We start from the raw sequence: 19899 nt of genomic DNA on the forward strand, positions 1-19899 counted from the left end.
CCAATTTGTTGAGATCTTCCATTCATTTTGTTATCATATACAATAGTAACGAGTTGATGGTGATTAGCATGCCTTGATATGATATTTGAGATGACGAGATGGTATTTGCACCCCTTTTTCTGGTGGAGGGGGGCTTGTATTGGGATCAAAACGTACCATTGTTGGCCTTTTAGCCCGAGGAAACTACCCCTAACTATATCATTAAAAGCAATCGATACAACGGACACAAGAAAAACAGCAGGCAAAAATAACCCTCCTTCTGCGGCCATTGAGCTAATTGACAGATTTGTTTTCTGTAAAGCAGTCTACAACTGACATTTATTGATAAAACCACAAATTAGTTAACAATACAGTGCATATTTTTTCCTCTCAAAAATTGTGTTATTGACAAAAAAAATTGAACAGCAACATTAATCATACTGTTGAAGAGAAAAGTGTGAAAGAGTACAATTTTGAAACCAGGAAGTATACATTTTTAAACTTTTCACCAGTACTGTCATCAAATAATTTTTTATTTCATATATATGAAAGTGTGTTGACATTCTATTTGTAGAAAAGAAAAGAATTGGAAGATGAAAAATAACACCCTTCCATTTCAAAACTGATTCTATCTATTTGAGTTTTAAGAATATTATCAATTCATTAGTTATAACTTATTATGTTAAAAGTCTCGCACAAATTTGAATTCCTGAGGTTTTGTCGTCAAGATAAGTCCTACATTAAATTTTGAATTGTCAGAAAGTGAAAGTTGGCCTTGTCATTCAGTATTGCCTTAGTGAAATGAAAGTGTTATTTCAAAAGTCATATGAATGCATTGCTGCATAGGAAGTATTTGAGGAAAATAAAGCTGTCTATTGGTATGCCTTATAAGTAGCATAATGATAAGAAAGTTAGATGCTTCGAGCCCTGGCCTTCGTGACAACAATGCATTGAACAATGTACTTATTTCATCTGGGTTGGTACAAATGAAAGTGAAAGTTTTTGCACAATTTTTAATACAATCATACTTGTATGGGCAGGATCTCAAGATGATGAAGAGAAGCCAGTGATATTGTGTGCATAGCATAGTTGACTCATGTTATTCAAGCGTTCGTTTATACCATGAGCTACTTGAATGCCTGAGAGATTGGGATCTGTATGGCACTGTGAAGAACTCTTGGAAGACAAGATTGTAGAATCGATTCAATATCTCGGCATGAAGTCCATAGCCTTTTCCCTCCCAGTTTGCACTGTCTTAGGTAATTAATTAACATCACATTCATGAATGTCCTTTAAAATGGTGGCTCAACAGGGTTACACAAGTAAAGTTAAGATCCTCCATTTTGCCTCTCAGACAGGGGTCATAGGCTAATCCCCTGCTATAAACTCCTATTATTGAAAGGGGTGGATTGTGGCCCAATCAAGAAATGGGGGTTGTTGGGTCATTGGTTGTACAACTCCAGTGAGCTTTATGGTCCGTACACAGCTTGATGAATGAATGCCTTGAGGCAATCTAATCATCCAGTCTTCTGGCAGAGGATAGTGTACCTGAGGCTTTGCAGTGGGCCATGCATGCTATACCATACCTCTCTCCTTGATAGTAGGAGCATGGATGGAGTTCATGTGAGGAGGGCTGCTCAAGGCCCGGCCTGCAGAATGGAATAGACGGATGTTGCAGTAAATAATGTTCGGTACTGGAGGAGCTAATTTGATAACTGGTTCAATATTTCTTTCATTTTGATAATTCGTTGTTTGGATCTTCAAGATGTTATAAAAACTTTGAAATTACATTTAGTACATGTCCAGTATCCCTGATGGTCTGACTAAATGGAATTAAGGAAAGACAATGGATTATATCTTATTTATGAGCTCTTGAAGCGCAGCTGGACAGGCATGATGGAAAGGTCAAGCTAGGTGAATGTTCACGGCAAATTGAATATTGTAGCACTGCTCTAGAATGAATCCTGTGACACGGAAGGTAAGTTTAGAAAGACATCTATGTTCTTATACGATATTCAATTTGTTTCATTGACCTTGCGATCCAGCCACTACTTTCTAATCAACTTGATACCCTTTGGTAAGGATTCAACTGCAGAAGAACTTTGTGATTTTTATCAGGAGAGGACACCAACAAGTCAAAATAAAGTTGCTTTTACCAGGTTTGTTATCGCATTGTTATGACATGGTATTTCCTTTGTCTGATAAATGTGAGAACCTGCGCTTTTATTATCATATCTCTTTGTTGATGGATATATAATCCTGTGTTTTGATCTTTGGGTCTTTGCTGATGTCTGCTTACATCAGGCGATCACATCACAGCCTCAAAGTACTACTATTTGAATTTACTGAAGTGAAGATAGTGTCTGGAACAAACTCCATTGCTTTATAACTATTTGATGGTAAGTGGAAGAAAGAGGCAACGGAAAGTAACTCTTGTGAGTATGATTCAAGCTGCTACAGTACATGGTAAATCTTTATTTTGAAATATATGTATTGTTTGTGAGAGGAACAAGTGTGATCATTATAATTGTGTTTTGTGTTGGGATAAATTTATCTGGCAACAACCTACACCATAGGCCTATCAGATGAGATCAGATGAAGATAATCGACATGATATAATGTGACAGTGTTTTTTTTATTAGATCATGAAATGAGAGTAAGCTCCTATGTTGCAAACTAAACTGCAATTATGGCAAGTTATCCATTCCCAGTGAGCCCCCCCCCCCCCCCCGAAAAAAAAATCGTGTGAGAAGTAACCTCCAATCTCAGAGTAGGCTAAGTGCTTGTGAAGGATAGAATCTTTGTAGTATGATACAGGATAAGGGGCTCAAATCCTCACGATAGGTCTTGTAAAAGGAAAGAAACCTTCAAAGTTTCAGCTCAACACATGAAGAATAGATGGTTAGGCTCTTTGTAAATAAATAGTCCAACCTATTAGTTTTCTTGCGCCGCCGTTTTGGTGTGGTTTCCTCGGGGCTATCTCCACCCCTAAAGTTACTCCAGGAGTCCAGGGTCAGTAAATTGGGCCGTTAGATAAGCATGTGAATCGATATCACATGTATGATCATCAAGATAGGGTTATTGTGTAGTGCAGTTTGCCTAATTAGGCTTATATGACATGAATGTAGAATGTAAAAGGTGAATATCAACAATATCTATCTCCTTGGAATGCATCTATAGTATATGGTCTAAATGGAATATGTGTCTTTTTTTCTTCTATAATCATGCTCTGTTGACTATACTTTGAACATCTAAACATGTTCTAGGGTAATATTATTTTGTTAGAGTAAACTACACTTCAGTATTGAGCATTTAAATGAAGATAAAAGAAGAGGCTCATTCAAAATCTCATCAGAGAATTGTCTTTTTGCTGGTTGGCCCTTGTCAGCTTCAGACTCTTGTACTAGACATTTTATATTGACCATTAGAACAGAGACGGCCATTTATTTCATCCTCTTTTATACTTGTTCATGGTGAAAAGCAATTATTGGATTTCCTTGAGTGAGTTCCTTATAAACTTACTATCCTGATAGGTAATTTATAGAAGGTGAAAAGTTTATCAAGTTACTTTAGAATCATCCACTTGTTCAACCCCCCCCCCTTCTTTCTGTTAATGTAAGCCTTTCTTCACTGTGCCTACTGTTATTAAATGCCTTTTCCATCTACGGTCATTTTTTTTATTTCATGAAGTACCATGACTACATGTCCATGATCATTGTGTTACCTGTTTCAATCATTTACATTTTTTAATCCCCAGGAACATTTAATTAAATTCAGGTGCCTGAATTTAAAAAAATGAAATGCATACTGTGCCATGTAAAGTAATTTAAATCTCATAGTTCTTGGACACAATTTAGTATAGACCTAGCGATATTACCAAGTACTGTAACTTTGTTTCTTGTTTCTATCAACTTAGATATACTTAGCGAACATGTCACAATTGTTCAGGCCTTTTACATTGAAATCATCATGAAAATTTGATTTTGGACCTGATTTGAATATACCCGGAAGTGGGATAGAACTCAACATATTCACACAAAACTGAAATGGTGACAGTACCCTTTTCCCCAATCTATTTTTGTTTCTTGATTGGGTGGGTCACACATGCAGGGTCGAAGCGGACAAAAGCTGCACCAGAATAGAGGATGAGAATACATTGGACCAACAATGTACCAATCGCAGGAACAGCCGAAGGCACTGTTGAATTGACTCCTTCGTCAATCAGAAACCTTTTCTCATTCGAGTCATACATCTAGAGGCCATATCTTGCCATCGTTTAGAAAATTATCTCCAGAGATGAATCATTAATCATGGGATAATGTGTGCTGGTGTGAAGGGTTGTCTTGTTTGATCCATGGGTGTTGATTGTACTCAAGCTAGGTTCATTAGGGCTATGCATGTATGTTGACTTGTATGGTGGTGTATTCACTCATGTGACGTCAGAAAGGGAATTGATGAATTGTGTCCAGGAGGAGAATGTGAGATGAGAAGAAAGCGATGGGCTAAAGTTAGAGGGAGAAAGGGAATTGTTAATCAGTGATTGTAGACATAGATACTGTAGAGAGGGAGAGAGGAGGGGTCGATGACATACACATTAACATGAGTGAAGAATGGAGATGTTCATAAAATTAAAAAGAAAGTGAAAATGTAGGCAAAAGTAAAAAGATAGGCAAAGCATGGGCAAAGGCAACTCTTTGTATAAAATGAGAGACAAGTAATCATGTCAGGCCTATGGTCCCGGGTCTATATTTAACTGTAAGTTTAATCTTATGGGGACTACAAGCTTACAAATTGTCAATAATATTGTCTCTTGTTGCAAGCTTTCCTTATCCAGTCAGTTTTTTTTTTTTTTTTGTACATGAAAACTTTACAGAAGCACACATTTTCCCCCTGTAAATCAAAATGGGGGCTTCCAGTAATCCAGTTACATGTGAGCCTGCTGGATTAGTTGAATAATAATAATCCTCTACTTTAATTGAATGAATGGATCAAGCCCCTTTATATCAGGGACCTACCACAGTTTGTCAGTACTGCCCATTAGGTGGAGAATCAATGGATGTATTATCCCGGCATAAAATGAGTTAATCTCCATGATTATATTGTGGATCTAAAAATACAACTTTGATGTCCATTGTATATAATGTTGATAAATGAATTGCCATCCAGGTTTCATTACTTTTAATCCACTTGACAATCCATCCCCCTGTAGTCAGTCCTGGTTGAATTGGACATTTTTGGAAGTATTTAGGATGATTAAAAAAATAAACATTTCATCTTCGGAGGGTTCCTGCCTAGCCTGAAGACTAGTCAGGAATCTCTATAGAAGCAAATATATATGTAGATGAATTTTTTTGTTTATAGCTGCAGATTGTGGTTCTTTTAGGCAATCGATATTGCATAGTGTTTTGATAATAAAGGATAATGTTCTCAAAGAAAGAAATCAAATAAAAGGATAAAATCATGGAAATCCATTACTGATGCTCCTAGAAAATCTGGATTGAAAATTATAATGCTTTGGAAACAGATTTTAATCTTGATTTATGTATTACACTGATTCAGTTATATCCTCATGACACATTTTATTGTGTTTCTACTATCCTTGAATGCCTTCAATGGAAATATATACTTTTGATAAATAGCAACCAAGGTTTCCACCAGTACCTGACGATAATTATTGAAGAGTTATATCAATAGTCAAGTTCAGAGGTTAATATTGTGGTCTGGAATTCCTTCACTCCACTTTGCACTGAAGCTGATCTCTTGGCTTGGTTTTGCGGCCAAGCTGATCCCCCATAACACCCCCTCTGTTATGGCCCATGGGGCATAGTCCGTATCAGCGGTCTTTCACAATTCTGCATCTTTACACCGCTATGCGCTCTCTCACCAATTCAAACGTGGTTTCACTGTTCATGCTCAGTTGGTGGTTAACTCTGGGAGTGCACTGATGTGATAAGCATCAGTTGGTACATAGCAGCAAACACTATGCTAGTATCGCAGCATTCGCTTCACCAGCATGCACTTACCAATCGTCCACTGAAGCTCTGACTTTACAACAGACTAGTATTTGTTTAGTGGAGGACTTGTGTCAATGGAAAGCAGTTTTTTCTTCCTTTTCTTGGAGTGCTATTTGCTGAAACGATAACCCAAAGCTTACCATTCTTGTCGGAGTATTTGCTCTGACCAAGTTGGTAGTTTTTATAAAAGGAAAGAAGACTTCCACTAACGGTCCAGCATAATAAGGTGGTCTAATTATAGCGGTCAGTCGGCCGTGATGAGTGGTCAAGAGTGGATAACTTCCTTGAGGGTCTTCCCAAGTTACAGCTAATTCTACTGAGTGAAATGCAACCTACACAGAGACATGCATGCCTGAAGATTCACTCATTCAGCCATTAATCTCAGCTCTTGTGAAAGGTTCTTTCATTCCTTCAAGACTCTTTCATTTCTTCAAGAAATCAGGAACTATTTTCGCTTTTATTTGGCATTTGCATTCTTCAAGACAGCACTGAATCACATTTGCATTTCTTTCTGACGTTGCAAAAGGGAGTCAAAACATATTGCAATAGACTGTAAATTTGACTTAAAAGCTACCTGCCTGATTGTTTTTCGTCAGTTTGTTTGCATTCAACTCAAGCTGAAGGAGGAGGGATTGAAGGATTTATGTATTGATCACAAGACATATTAGTATCTAAAGGATTCTTTCTAACCAGTTCACTCAAAAGACTGCCTCAAAAAGACCGACGGCTATCTGCAAGGTGACATCTTCACTTCGATCTAACTTTTTTTAACCCTCCAAGGAAGAGGAAGAAAGTAAGATGCCATAATGGATGCAGACATGCAGATGGAGACCTACGCTCTGGATGTACAAGTGCGTCAGATCCAGGAAGAGCGCACCCGCAGGAAGGGGGTTCACTGCATGAAAGGGTTAGAAGGTGTGAAGGAGGGTCGTCCAAGCTCTTGGTACCTGTTTAGCGGTCCAGTCGTGACCAAACAAAGACGACATTCCGAGGGTTCAAGGCCTAGTGATCAGGTCTGTCTTTTCATTAGTTCATTCTTGGCCTCATAATGCCCCAGGCGACGTATTTTTGTGAAGGGGAAGCTATATTTGAAAATATCTCTATTCATTTCTTTATGAGGAATGAATGTCGGAACCCATTGAGTTGCAGTCACAGTAGATTTTCATATACAGGACTTGAATAATAACGTGTTTGTGGATTTGTGGAATATTTCTCTTCCATTGAAAGCACAATTTCTTTGATGTCATTAAAAAAATATATATTTACTATATACCGATACTTTTTTCTCTCAATGTATGAATTGAATTCCGGTATTCACTTGATTAAGTCATTGCATATGTTTCAAAGCATTGATATACTCTCAAACAACCTTTGAAGGTTAACCGAGAATACATCCAAGTTGTTTGGCATATAAATATGTTTAGTGAGTCCTTTCTTATTAATATTTACCAAGACTTGTGTTGATTCTCACAGACCTTGCTACTTTTTTATTTGCTGAGGAAATCCATTCAAAATCTGACCAGCTTATCCAGATCATTTTGGAAGCTCAACAAGGGCAGCCTATATGGTGTATAAGTGACAGTAAACCAGTAATTGCCGGATTTTAGTTTAATTCATATTATTATCAACATGATTACTCTACACACCTCTTTTTTTGCAGTAATTGTGGTGTTTATTATGAATGAAATTTATTGTTGAATGAAATGTGAGCTGACAAATGATGTCTTGGATTTGAAATGAATACATTCAGTTTTCTATATCTGACTCGACTTTGCCGGACTTGAGATGAATATTCTGCGAAAATTGTAACCTCAGTGCATGATTTGATATGATTTTGAATTGATTTGCAGATGTAATCTGTGTATACCATGGTAATGCAAAACTCTTCAGATGGGTATTCTCCACTAATAGTCCATTCTATTCAATGGATAACAATTTAGTTGAAATAATTTTTATTTCATTGATATTTGTTAAAGGACAAGTCTCCCCCGACAAAAAGTTGATTTGAATAAAAAGAGAAAAATCCAACAATCATAACAATGAAAATTTCATCAAAATCGGATGTAAAATAAGAAAGTTATGACATTTTAAAGTTTCACTTAATTTCACACAACAGTTATATGCACATCCTGGCCAGGATGCAAATGAGGGGACTGATGACATCACGCACTCACTATTTCTTTTGTATTTCATTATCTGAAATATGAAATATTCTGATTTTCTCACCCATGTTTGAAATCAAGCTTTATTCCTCCCTGTACTTGTGGAATTAACATTGTTTAACATTATGTAGTTCAGTCAAGTTTTACATTATTGTCAATTCTGTATAAATTGAAATATTGTATAATTCAAACAATAAAAAACAAAAGAAATAGTGAGTGATGGACATCATAGACTCTCGCATTTGCATATCACTGAGTTGTGCATATAACTGTTTTGAGAAAAATATGCGAAACTTTAAAATGTCATAACTTTCTTATTTTACATCCGATTTTGATGAAGTTTTCAGTGTTGTGCTTGTTAGATTTTTCTCTACTTATTCAAATCAACATTTTTCTGGGGTGGACTTGACCTTTAATCACTGATGTGTTTATTTTTCTAGGAATCTTTGCAGAATAAGGAATTTCCTGTATGATTCTCTATATTAGTGGTACATTATTGAATGTTGATTTAATACCAGAGGAATTGAAAACCCAACAATTTCAAAACATCTTTGGTGAATGATGCCACAAGGGCTGCATTACACTTATTTTATCAGTTTTAATATTTCAACATTCTCATTTAAAACATTTGTTTATACATGTATTTGATAGAGGCTTAACTTCATCACCTAATTGGGGATATAGGATCATAAAAGATAAAACTTCTTGACTTTTGATAGAAAATTGATAAAAAATGATGTTTTTTCAATATACATTAGTAAACCCATTTTTTTCTTTCTTTTTTTTACTGCAGGTACAACGTGTGTCACAGTATGACAAAGTGTTACATAATCTGCTTGAAGACAGCTCCAAGTCTAGGACCGGACACCCTCGGGACCATGAGAGTCTTCTAGATCCAGAACAAACTGTTAGAGAGGTAGGTCTGTGTATCCCTGGTCTAACGATAACCTTTAGTTAAGACTAAGGTATGGCTCTGTGACTATACAATGTTTTTCCTCTGGGGCCAGGATTCAAGTTTTTAGTAAAAACTCATCTTTCCTATTCTCCTTGTGAAAGGATAAGTATGTGAAATCGTAGTGTTAATGTTCAGTCACGATTACAATAGCAATCATCATTACAATGATGATTCACGTGTGAAAAGGCCCTTTATGTATTGAGTTAGAAATGTATAGTTCATTATATTCTTTTAATGATAATGAAAGTGCTTTGGGGATATTATTTTGAAACCAGATTAAATGATGATGCACAGTTTTTCTCCCTACTCAACTTTTATATTTGTTTCTTCCGACTTGAATGAAGGCCTGAAATAGTAAAAACACTATCCTCTTCAAGTCCGATAAGTCAATATTTAATCCAGCCTGGTTACATTTAAAGGAGAGCATACAAATCCCTTTCTTCTCTGGTCAACTTTGAAACCGATTGAGTATTTGATGTAACCCCTACGGTCTGCTTGGTTATTGTCAGAGAGAGCCTGGTCTAAAGATTTTGACATGCTAGTGCAAAGCCATATCAGCCATAGAAACAGCACAGTGGTTGAATCAATAGAAACTAGGAAACAAATTATTGACTTGATCCGTCAATCAATTTGTCTTTCATTTCCTCTAATGATTGGGACTGTAATAAAATGCATGCATTTGCTGAATTCACTGTAAACATTGATTCTGCATGCTGCAATGATGCAATTCCCAAAGTCTTATGAAGATTTATTTCTTTATAGGTCTTGTATATAATAGTCCTTAGCTTTATTTGCATATGTGATTACCTCATAAAGTTGCTGATTCACATCAGTTTCTCTTGCAGAAAAGTAGTTTAATCTTCAACAGTAGGTGGTTTCAGACCGCCTCGAAGTTCGCCAGTTCCAGGTATTCTCTGATCGGGAAATTTACCCCGATCAGAAAATACCAGGTATTTTGGCGGTCTGAAAGCAAACTACGCGTAATATCCCCGAAAGAAAATACCCGATAAATAGTAGGTACTTGGCGAAATTACGAGAACTTTCGCGGGGATTTTTCCAAGGTCGTGGGTATTTTGGCGGTCTGAAAGCAAATTACGGGAACTTTTAGCCCAGCGTGTCGTTGGGTGCGGCGCCGTGCATGGGTTGCTGCTGGGCTAGTGATTTTGAATTTCGCGCCTTGCTGCTTATCAGACCATACTGCGCATGCTCGTAACTTCAGGAACTTATCCCGAAGGGTATGTTTCAGGGCGGTGTGAATGCAGGAATAATTAAAGGGGAATCGAACCCAAATGAAAACTTGTTTTTACAAGGAAAAGAAAAATCAGACAAGTTGATAGGTGAAAGTTTGAACAATATTGAAGAAATAACAAGAAAGTTATGATTTCTTTAAAGTTGTAAATATTGGTAATCACTATACCCATGGAGACTTCAAATTGGCCGCATATGGGATGTCATAGTGATGTAAGGCAAGGACTACTCTTCCATATACTCCAATACATATTTTGGCTAAAATGTCATTTTCCCCAAAAGTTTTATTTCAAATTATATTTTTCTTTCATGAGGACATAAAAAAAATATACTACCTGGGTTATATTTAGATTACTTCCCCAGGGGAATGGGTACTTAGGAGAAAACCACAAATCCCTAATAATAAAGTACATGGCCTATGGGAAAGTTGTCCTTGCCCCTTGTCATAATTTACTTACAGAGTTGCCAATTTGAAATCTACATAGTATTAGTGATCTCAATTTTAAAGCAGCTATAATTTTTTTATTGCTTGTCCGATTTATTTCAAACTTTCACCATTCTGTTTAATTAATTTTTCTCCTTCCCAACACAACATTTTATGGCTAAGGCTGGATTCCCCTTTAATGGGTATTTTTCAGCCTAAAAAAGTTCTCGTAATTTAACGGGGATTCTTGTGATCGAGGCGGTTTGAAACCACCTAATTTGTTTTTAGTCTTGTTTGTCTTATTATTTGCTTAAAGTATTGTTTTGATTAACCAGGATGTGATATGATTTTTGGGAAGTTGGAGTATTAAGATTTCAAAGGCAATAAATCAATTTATTACATATGAGAATACAATGAAAAAAATCAGTTCGTTGTAATTAGTCATTTCCAAACCTTTAGTTTCATCCTCAAATTCATTCAAGTTCATTTAGAATAGAATCAGTCAGCTGAATATTATGATTTGAACTCTTCTGATATGGTCTAATGACCCAGCAAAGGTTTTATACCATTGAATCATCTTCAATCAGAGGGACTGTATTGTTCTCAATGGTTGTTGGTGGTGAAGATCAATTTCCATTCCTTTTGTGATGTATCCTGAAAAAGAAAATAAACCACATGCTGTTTCCTGTCCGGGTATAGACAATCTGTGATTTATACTTCAAGCCATTACTTGGAAATGATCTATGAAGTATTTGTATCAACGATCAAGTGCATATTTCTCAAGTTAATAATGATGAAACCTGAGTTGAAGGGTTTGTTCAAAGTGAAACTACCTTGCAATACAAACTAAATTATCAAAATAAACAATTTTAATAGTTTTGTTAAACACAATGCTATACTGTATATTGGTAAATGAGGCATTTATGTTGATTAAAAAATCAATTTCCCCTACTGACTCATCTGTAATGCATATTAAAAAAATTGTATAAGGATGTGTTGTATATTGGTCAAATAGTCTAAAATCTGTACTGCAGATTTGTCAGATGTATTTTCAGGGAGCTCTTGTAGTCAATATTGCTAACTAAGTTCAATGCAGACCCTTGGCTTCAGCATCACTCACTTGCACAGTGGTATCTAAGTACAGCCACAGTTTTATGATTGGGACTAATTAAAGATCGAAGGGAATAGCTTATTTCACTGCACCTATGTTTTATTGGTTAATGAGTTTTACTGTGAAGTATCAAATTGGACCCCAACTGGGACATTCCATTGTAGTATTTGGTTTCTTGGTTTGGAAATTAAAAAAAAAAAAATTATCCAAAATATGATTTTATGATCCCATATGATTTTATGTTTGAACTAATCAAATTGATTTTTTCATATTGATATTTATTGATTTTTTTCATATTGACATTTATTGATTTTTATTTATTTGTTCATTATTATTATTTGGGAGATGGAGGAAAGTGTGTTAACACCCATCCCAACCCCCCCCCCCCCCACTCCCCGACTTTTGCACCATTAATGCTGATGATAATAACCATATCTTTTAAAGAAGTTGTAACAGTTTAATCATTTATTGCATGGAGTAAGTCATGGCCTTCATTTTTTTTCTGAAGTTCATTAACAACAGATTTGTTATTGTTTCCTCACTCCATTGCAATATTTGAAAAGACAACTTTTTTTAACGATTAAACTTGACCTTATTGACATGGCTTAATGATCTTTATTACAAACAATAAAAAAATGGAGCAATCTTTGTCACACGCAAACTGCCAGCACTCAGCAAAGATTTAATTGATGAATATAAACACTGTATTCCATAAAGTGTTTAAATCGTCCTTGTCTAATTTGCATGTAGGTCAATGCACTGCAGTCATTTACAACTAAAATATATGAAAATATTTGTATTATTTTATAGGTTTGGGATGAAGCTGATTTATCCAGATCGTAGATATTATTTACTCTTTTTTTAAAAGATATATACCTCTTTTATGAAAAGTGTGCTATAACTCGTTAGCCTCAAGAAATAACTACCTTACAGTTCAAAGTGGGGTGCATTTACAAGGTGCAATTATACCCCCCCCCCTGATCCAATGAAGATTGCTGATAAAGGCCTACCATGTGCAATACAACTTATTGTTGATAATCCTTCAATACTTTGTATGTTTTACAACTTTCTTGTTGATACTTCTTACTCTTTATTTGATCTCTTTCGCAATATTTATTTGATGTCACTCGCCATTAAGTGATAACCCAGGACCTTTGTATCTCATTTGACAGCGTTTTACTTGATAACAATGCATTAGGATTCTGGGTCCTGCCATAAAACAAATATTATCTATTAGTATCTCCTAATTAGGTTAATATTTGAAGTTTTTAGAAGAGTTTTATCATCCATTCCCCAATCCCTCTAGCCATGTTTTTTTTTCAAGGCAGAGCATAAACAAAAGATAAAAAAATCAATATGCCTGCTGATATATTCAAACCTGCACACAGGGATTCTGCTCTTTGTAACCTGGGCCGCCCTGTGTTACAAGGAGTTACGATTGATCTGATCAACTACAGAAAACGTCAACATCTAAAATGCATGTTTGTTCAAAATATGTTCTAGATTTGATGTATACTCGTACATTTTATCATTGTCTTGATAATTTAGTGTGTTCCCTTTTGTTTATAAAGGTCAATGTGCAAATTTTGTGTAAGAAAATTATGACAATGATGGACTTCCATATAAGTTGAGATGATTGGATGAATCGCAACTCTTTGAGGCTGTTCTCACTACGTTCCTAAACTAGTTTAACGCGTAGTGAGAACGGTCGAAGCGGTCTTGGAAGCGATCTTCCAAACCAGTTTGGAAAACCACCTCAAGATCGCTTTGCCTCGTTAAACTGGTTTTAGCGTAAGTGAGGACACAACCGTTCTTCGGTAAGCGATCCTCGCACATTTTGAGCGCGCTACTCCACACGACAGGTGTAGAATGCCTATGCTGCGGTTTCGAATTTCGCGCGAAACGTGTCACCCCACTGAGAGCGTTTCCATAGCAACAAGGGCGCTTTACGGGAAGTGATTTTGAAAACCACTTTCGTGTGATCAAGTTGGAACGCTAGCAAAGCGATCTTCCAAAGTGGTTTCCTGAATCGGTTTCCAGTAAACTAGTTTTAGAAAGCATAATGAGAACGGCTTTGTGAGCAAGGCCCAGATCTTCATTTTTTTTACAAAGCAACCTGTCTGTTGTATGCCTTAATTGTTATTGAAAAATATTTGATGGTACAGTGTAATTTAAACTATCATTTTGAGGAAAATTGTAACACGATATTTCATTGTCAAACTCTTGTTTAGTCTATTAACTTGGGAAGGGAAGGGGGGTTGACATCTTTATCCTGTGGATGGGTTTGTCTTGTGTAAAACATTCTATTGTCTTCAAGATTACAACATATGATAAGATTGCTTCAAAACAAATATCAGATACTGCCCTATAACTATCAAGTTTATCTTACCATTATCTTTGGACAACCATTTGAAAGTGGTACAACAAAAGCCTCCTGCAACGCTTTACATATAATGTCCCCAAAAAATTTAACTCATATTTGTCAGTCATGAATGCAGAAATCTGAGAACAATGGCTGGAATGTTATCAAACGATCTGCTTTTTGAAAGAACCATGAAAAATCATTTTGGGGAGATGCAAGCAAGAGATAGGAGGTCAAAAATAAACAAGTTTTGATAAAAGAGGATTTACCCCAGACTGCTTTTGATTCTTATCTGTTTGTTTGTAATGAGTGATCCATATTGTATGCTCCATGAAATTTACATCTGTACAAACTAAAGACAACATTCCTTTTCCCTGTGTTTGGTTGTTGATTTATCATCATCAAATATTTTATATCTTGAAGGAGTTTTTTCTTCTTCAGAGTACACCCCACCACACTTATAGTAATTGAATCAGGAGTTGTCTGTAGTAAAAGAGAAAACAGGATATCTAAATATGTATGTCAAATATCGGTGTAAACAATGTTATTGTGTAAGTCAAAATTTATTAAATGTTCATTCAATCTTTTAACCCTTCTCTCGCTCATAGATTGTGAAGGAGCTGAAAGGGGCTCTAGGCTGAGAACAAGTGGAAAGTCATGAGTTGTATAAAGCTTGGCTACATTACCACAAACTCTGTTAAAAAATGAAAATATATTCCTTGATTCATGCTCAACCCACAACTTAATTTTTATTCTCTTTTATCTTTTCCTGCGTCATAGATTGTAAAAGAGCGAGAAGAGGAGATGTGTCAGGCGGAGAATGAATCCAAACTCCTCCAGATCCAGGAAAGGTTTACCCATGATGAGCTCAACCTCTTTGGAGCTAAAGAGATGACAAAACAACAGGTTAGTTCCTTCATTATTTTTTTTTTCTTTAAGTTTTGCTCTTTTTTAAAAACCAATCTTTTAAGGTTATATTTTTCTTTCGATATTTTCTTCATATTTGAAATAAACCATTTATTATTTTAAAAAAAAAAATTTCTTTACTGTTATTCTCTGTTTATTCTAGGGCATTTTTCTTTGTTTCTTTTTCCATTTCCCCATTTTGTTCTTACTACCTCACTTTAATTTTTCACCTCACTACATAATATTGTGAGCTAGATTTAGATTTACATAACTTTTGTAGAAGTACAAGAAAAAGCGTATTGCAACTATTCGTAAGGTCCATGGACTGTTCAGTTTTTTTTAGGTCTGATGTTTGCTTTTCAGTCAATTAAATGTATTTTCATGTGCTTGAGAATATGCCATCTGGATCTCAGTAAAGATCCCATTTTAATTGTTTCCTTGCGATTTCTTTGTTCTGGATGTCTACTTCCTGAAGAAATCATCCAAATAAGAGATAACATCGTGTAGGCCTTGAGAATTGCATCTTGAACTCATCTGGTCTTCATCGGCTGAGGCTTCTTCCTCTAATTATCCAGGTCTATCTCTTTATCTTTCTCCCCTCTTCTCTCTTCCTCACCGGTCTGTGTTTCAATTTCGGCAGATGAGCTCAAAGGTCATTGCAGATACTGTCTTAGCAGATGCTACATCTTCAGGGAAGTGTACCCTGAAACAACTTGGTCAGTGAGTTTTACTGACATATTCGCTCTGAGCCAATCAGATTGAAGGATTTCAGTAGCTTATAACAGATATCGGTGACAATCACTGACTATTTGTTAATAAAATGATCCCAAGTATTGCTTCTTTTAAGTTTCAAGCTATCTGTTGATCCAAGAACATCTTCGGGGTATCTGTCTAGCCGTTGTCTACAGGATCTCCTTGATCAGCATGGGGGAAACAAATTAGGCAATGTGTTTGTTTCTTTGATCTTCTAAGGTTTGGTGACAGATCGCGACATTGAAGAGGGTTTTGGTTTAGCTTCATTTCTGTTTGGGTCTCATGTTCTTCAATGCAACATTATCTGTTACATATCAAAGGCTGTTGTTACCTTATATCCAGGGCTATATCTCCGCACAATTGGATGATTATCAAAAGATGACGGTTTTTGTACTTTGTTTGTGTGCTATATGGTTTCTGTTTCAGTGAAGAAAAAAATCCTTGGAATAGTTTTTTACTGGAACATAATTACTAAAAAATAGGAATATTGCTTTTGTGTTCTGCAAAGAAATCAGATAGAAAATGTAAAAAATACATATCTTTGGCAGGGTTCGAATCTATTATAAAAACATGAAATGCAAAGAATAGCGGTTTTAGCATTATTGAACATTCATATTGATTTTATACTTCATCTCCTAATTGTTGTAGTCCTTTATTTCTTCTTCAATATACCAAGCTAGTTAAAGGCTTTTCTGTCACGTTTTGTCTGCTAACATTCCCAACCACGATTAGACTTGATCACTTTATATTTCCCAGAACACTTCACTCTTCTCTTTGCTGGTAGTGTATTTTTCACTTTATGATATCCATTATTAACTGGCTGGAGCTGTAATATCAGTTTTATGATTTTGTCAGTTGTGAACTTGCTCTACCATTAGGCCTAAACCTTGGTTTCATATGTATATAAAGGTCTATATTTCTCACATTGCAGTTTAATAGTATCTTCATTCTATGTATTTAAATCTGTAAAAAAGAAAGCTAATGTTACATGTTCTAGCTGTCTGTTTGAAAAGTTTTGAAAGAGAGAATGTAGCTATACGAGTGAAGAAAGTGAATAAAATGTTAATTTTACTGCTTGAAGTTAATATTAACAGCAATAATCTCCTTATTGGCCTGATTCTAGAAACGCAAAAGACTATGCTCAAAACAAATAACTGAGAGTGAAAATCATGACTGCCCCATCTCACCTTCTCATCAAAGCGTAGTCAAAATCTAGGTATCTTATTTTTTTTAATTGCCCCCTTTTCTCTCAACGTATCTCTTATTTTTGCTATCTTGCTTGTCCAGCCAACACCAACTGCTGACCCTCTGTGTTCTGATTCCACCTATAATTTAATTTAATTGCCAAAGCATTTTTGTTAGAGAGCACTGTACTCCTTTCGTTGATAGAATCTCTATGATTGTGTGCAATCTGAAAAGTATAATTGTTGTGAGAAGGGTATTGAAATGGGAGCATTCCTACCCCCTCCTATTATAGGTCCAGCGAACCCCCCTCCTTCATTGTCTCCTGTGTTTATAATAACAACCTCATCTCATACCCATCCCATTTGTCTTCATACGCCCAGGGCCATCTATTGATTCACACTCAAATAGACAGGTTCACACGGCAATATATGAACTTAGTGTTGTCTTCGGTTTTAGTTTAGAATTAGAGCATCAACGTTAGCTTTCCTGCCCTTCACAGATGTTTACATTGGTAGCTATGTTCATTGGAAATCATATGAAGTCAAGCTGGAAAGTGGGCCGGATTTCCATAACCGTCATATGCTTGCTTATGATATCAGTGTCCCCTCTCCATCAGTTTTGTATTTGTAAAACTGATGGTCCCGTGTGAACATGATATACTAAAGAGACTGAAGATGATATGAGCAGATTGTTATTACAAAATGGACTGTACTTCTATGAACCTTGGAGAGGAATGCAGCTTAATAATAGAGTATTGTGATTTTTCTTTTTGTGATATTCAATGTAGAGCATGAACAATATTTATAGATGGGAGGGATTTGCAATAAATTTGATTTCTTACAAGGGAGTCAGATCAATCGATAGCTGCAATAAAATATATTTTTATGTTTATTTGGTAATCATTGGAAAAGAATAGTGAATAAGTCATTTAATGACAAATTATGCGGTCTATTATTTTGAAGTTAGTACTGTCCATGAAGATTAATTGGAAGGTGATTGGTTGATTGATTGGTTAATGTATCCTGATAAGACACAAAGTGACATTACTCATTTGATAATTCATTGCATATGGAATAGAATTAGTAGTCAGAGCATGGAGGATGGTTAGAGGAGGGAATATTTAAAAGGACAAGTGTGTGAATGAAATGGAAAGAAAAAAAACAGGAGGAAAAAAGGGGATTTAGATGCTATCAGCTCTACGCATAATGGTAAGTGTAACTTTTGAGTTTTGAAAAATAAATGAGCAAAAAGGGCCATGATTTGAATACTATATAGTGTTTTCTTCCCTTATGCATTATTTGCCAATGAGCTAAGTAGCGTTAGCATAAAGGATTAGCAGTGAAATGTGGAGAAAAAAAAACGGTAGCCCCATGTATAGCTTCTTGTGTTTTGGAATCACTTCTCGTTAGGTTGTGAAATATTGTACATACCACAGGTTTATGCAATTGTAACTCTGTTTATTTCTCAAGAATTCGTATTTGACCATTGTCAAACATGTATAATATAGTGGGTGGAATATATTGGACAATAGAGGATGAAAGTTTTTATAATCATTGGGTGATAGTACCATTCCCAGAAGAAATGTAATTGATCAGGATTATCTGTTAGAGGATTCGAATCTTCCAATCAATTGCAAACTTACAAACTCTTTGATAATCATATTGGGAAAAATTGGGATCAACTTGAACAAAGCTTACCTGTGAGATGGGGCTTCAAATGTCACACCGATGTAATTAAATATAACACGTTTCTTTGAAGAGTCTCTTCAGAACTCAAGGATTGGATGGAAAAAGCATCCATAAAAATGTTTGATTCTTCCATCTTCCATCATTGTAGACATTTATAATAAACTCCTGTAGGCCTTCTTGTTTCATTGAAGGGGGGGGGGTAACAATTTTGCTTATTCACATAGCCTTTCCAAATCATTTAGCTTTTCATCACGCATTGTATACCCAGTTTTGACTAAACTATTTTAACATCAAAATTAATTTCCAAAACAATATACATATAAATAAACTTGTTTATTGCTATGATTCAATTCAATTCAATTCAAAGTTTATTCCAATCAATCAATCATAAAAATACGCAGTTTGAAAAAAAAATGGGATTGGGAGCCCCTTGAAGTTAAAAAAAAAATTGTGGGTGGGGCACCACCACCTTGATACAATAAAAATACAAATCATTATAAAACATACAGAAAAGTTAATCAACTAATAACAACATTGAAATACAGGGCAAAAGACACTGGACTAATATAAAGGAAATAAACAAACAAATGTGAAATGATAATTATAAATTCATTGGGACCTAAAGTGTGCTATTTATTACCTAGATATTGTTACTTAATATATTTAGATATTGTTACTCAATATTGATTGACACTAGGCATCACTGTGACCAGCATTCATATCAGGTGTGAGATCTGACAAGAAAATCACCAAATATTGCCATGATTGTTTGATGTTTTACACAATAGCAGAGATCACTGATAACGATCTCTGGAGAAATCATCCGTTGCGTGACGTAAGGCTGTAATTGTCCGTGAATACTAGAGCAAGCACGCATGGGCCTTGTCCATGGATGTGACAGCTGGCGTGATTTCTTAATGACATATTTCTTGATGAAAGATCACGTATTCGTAGGACGATGGATTAATTTAATCCTCGTTAAGTCTCGATATAGGCTTTAGATTAAACGTCATGCATCATAAAGTTGTGATAAAATAGAAATGCCTGTTGTTCACACCGAAGAGATGGACTTGGACTAGGAGAACCACAAGTAATCCTTCCTGGGTGATTAA

General features: G+C 35.6%; 1 protein-coding gene across 3 annotated transcripts; it reads left to right on the top strand.

The window, feature by feature from the left end:
- Positions 1-1216: 1216 nt before the first annotated feature.
- Positions 1217-19311, top strand: LOC135153863 (uncharacterized). 3 transcript variants are annotated; one of them, XR_010293323.1, is made up of 3 exons: positions 1217-1238; positions 8949-9071; positions 15036-19311. XR_010293323.1 is itself a non-coding variant. In XM_064098259.1 (3 exons), the coding sequence occupies exons 1-3, from the start codon at positions 6800-6802 to the stop codon at positions 15282-15284; spliced, it is 579 nt and encodes a 192-aa protein (XP_063954329.1). In that variant the 5' UTR covers positions 5918-6799; the 3' UTR covers positions 15285-19311. The 3 variants fall into 3 exon arrangements, 1 of the variants encoding a protein (XP_063954329.1); XR_010293322.1 differs by lacking the exon at positions 1217-1238 and adding an exon at positions 1491-1957; XM_064098259.1 differs by lacking the exon at positions 1217-1238 and adding an exon at positions 5918-7006.
- Positions 19312-19899: the final 588 nt, after the last annotated feature.

Source organism: Lytechinus pictus, chromosome 4 (genome assembly GCF_037042905.1).
Source record: "Lytechinus pictus isolate F3 Inbred chromosome 4, Lp3.0, whole genome shotgun sequence".
NCBI classification, from domain to species: Eukaryota; Metazoa; Echinodermata; class Echinoidea; order Temnopleuroida; family Toxopneustidae; genus Lytechinus; species Lytechinus pictus.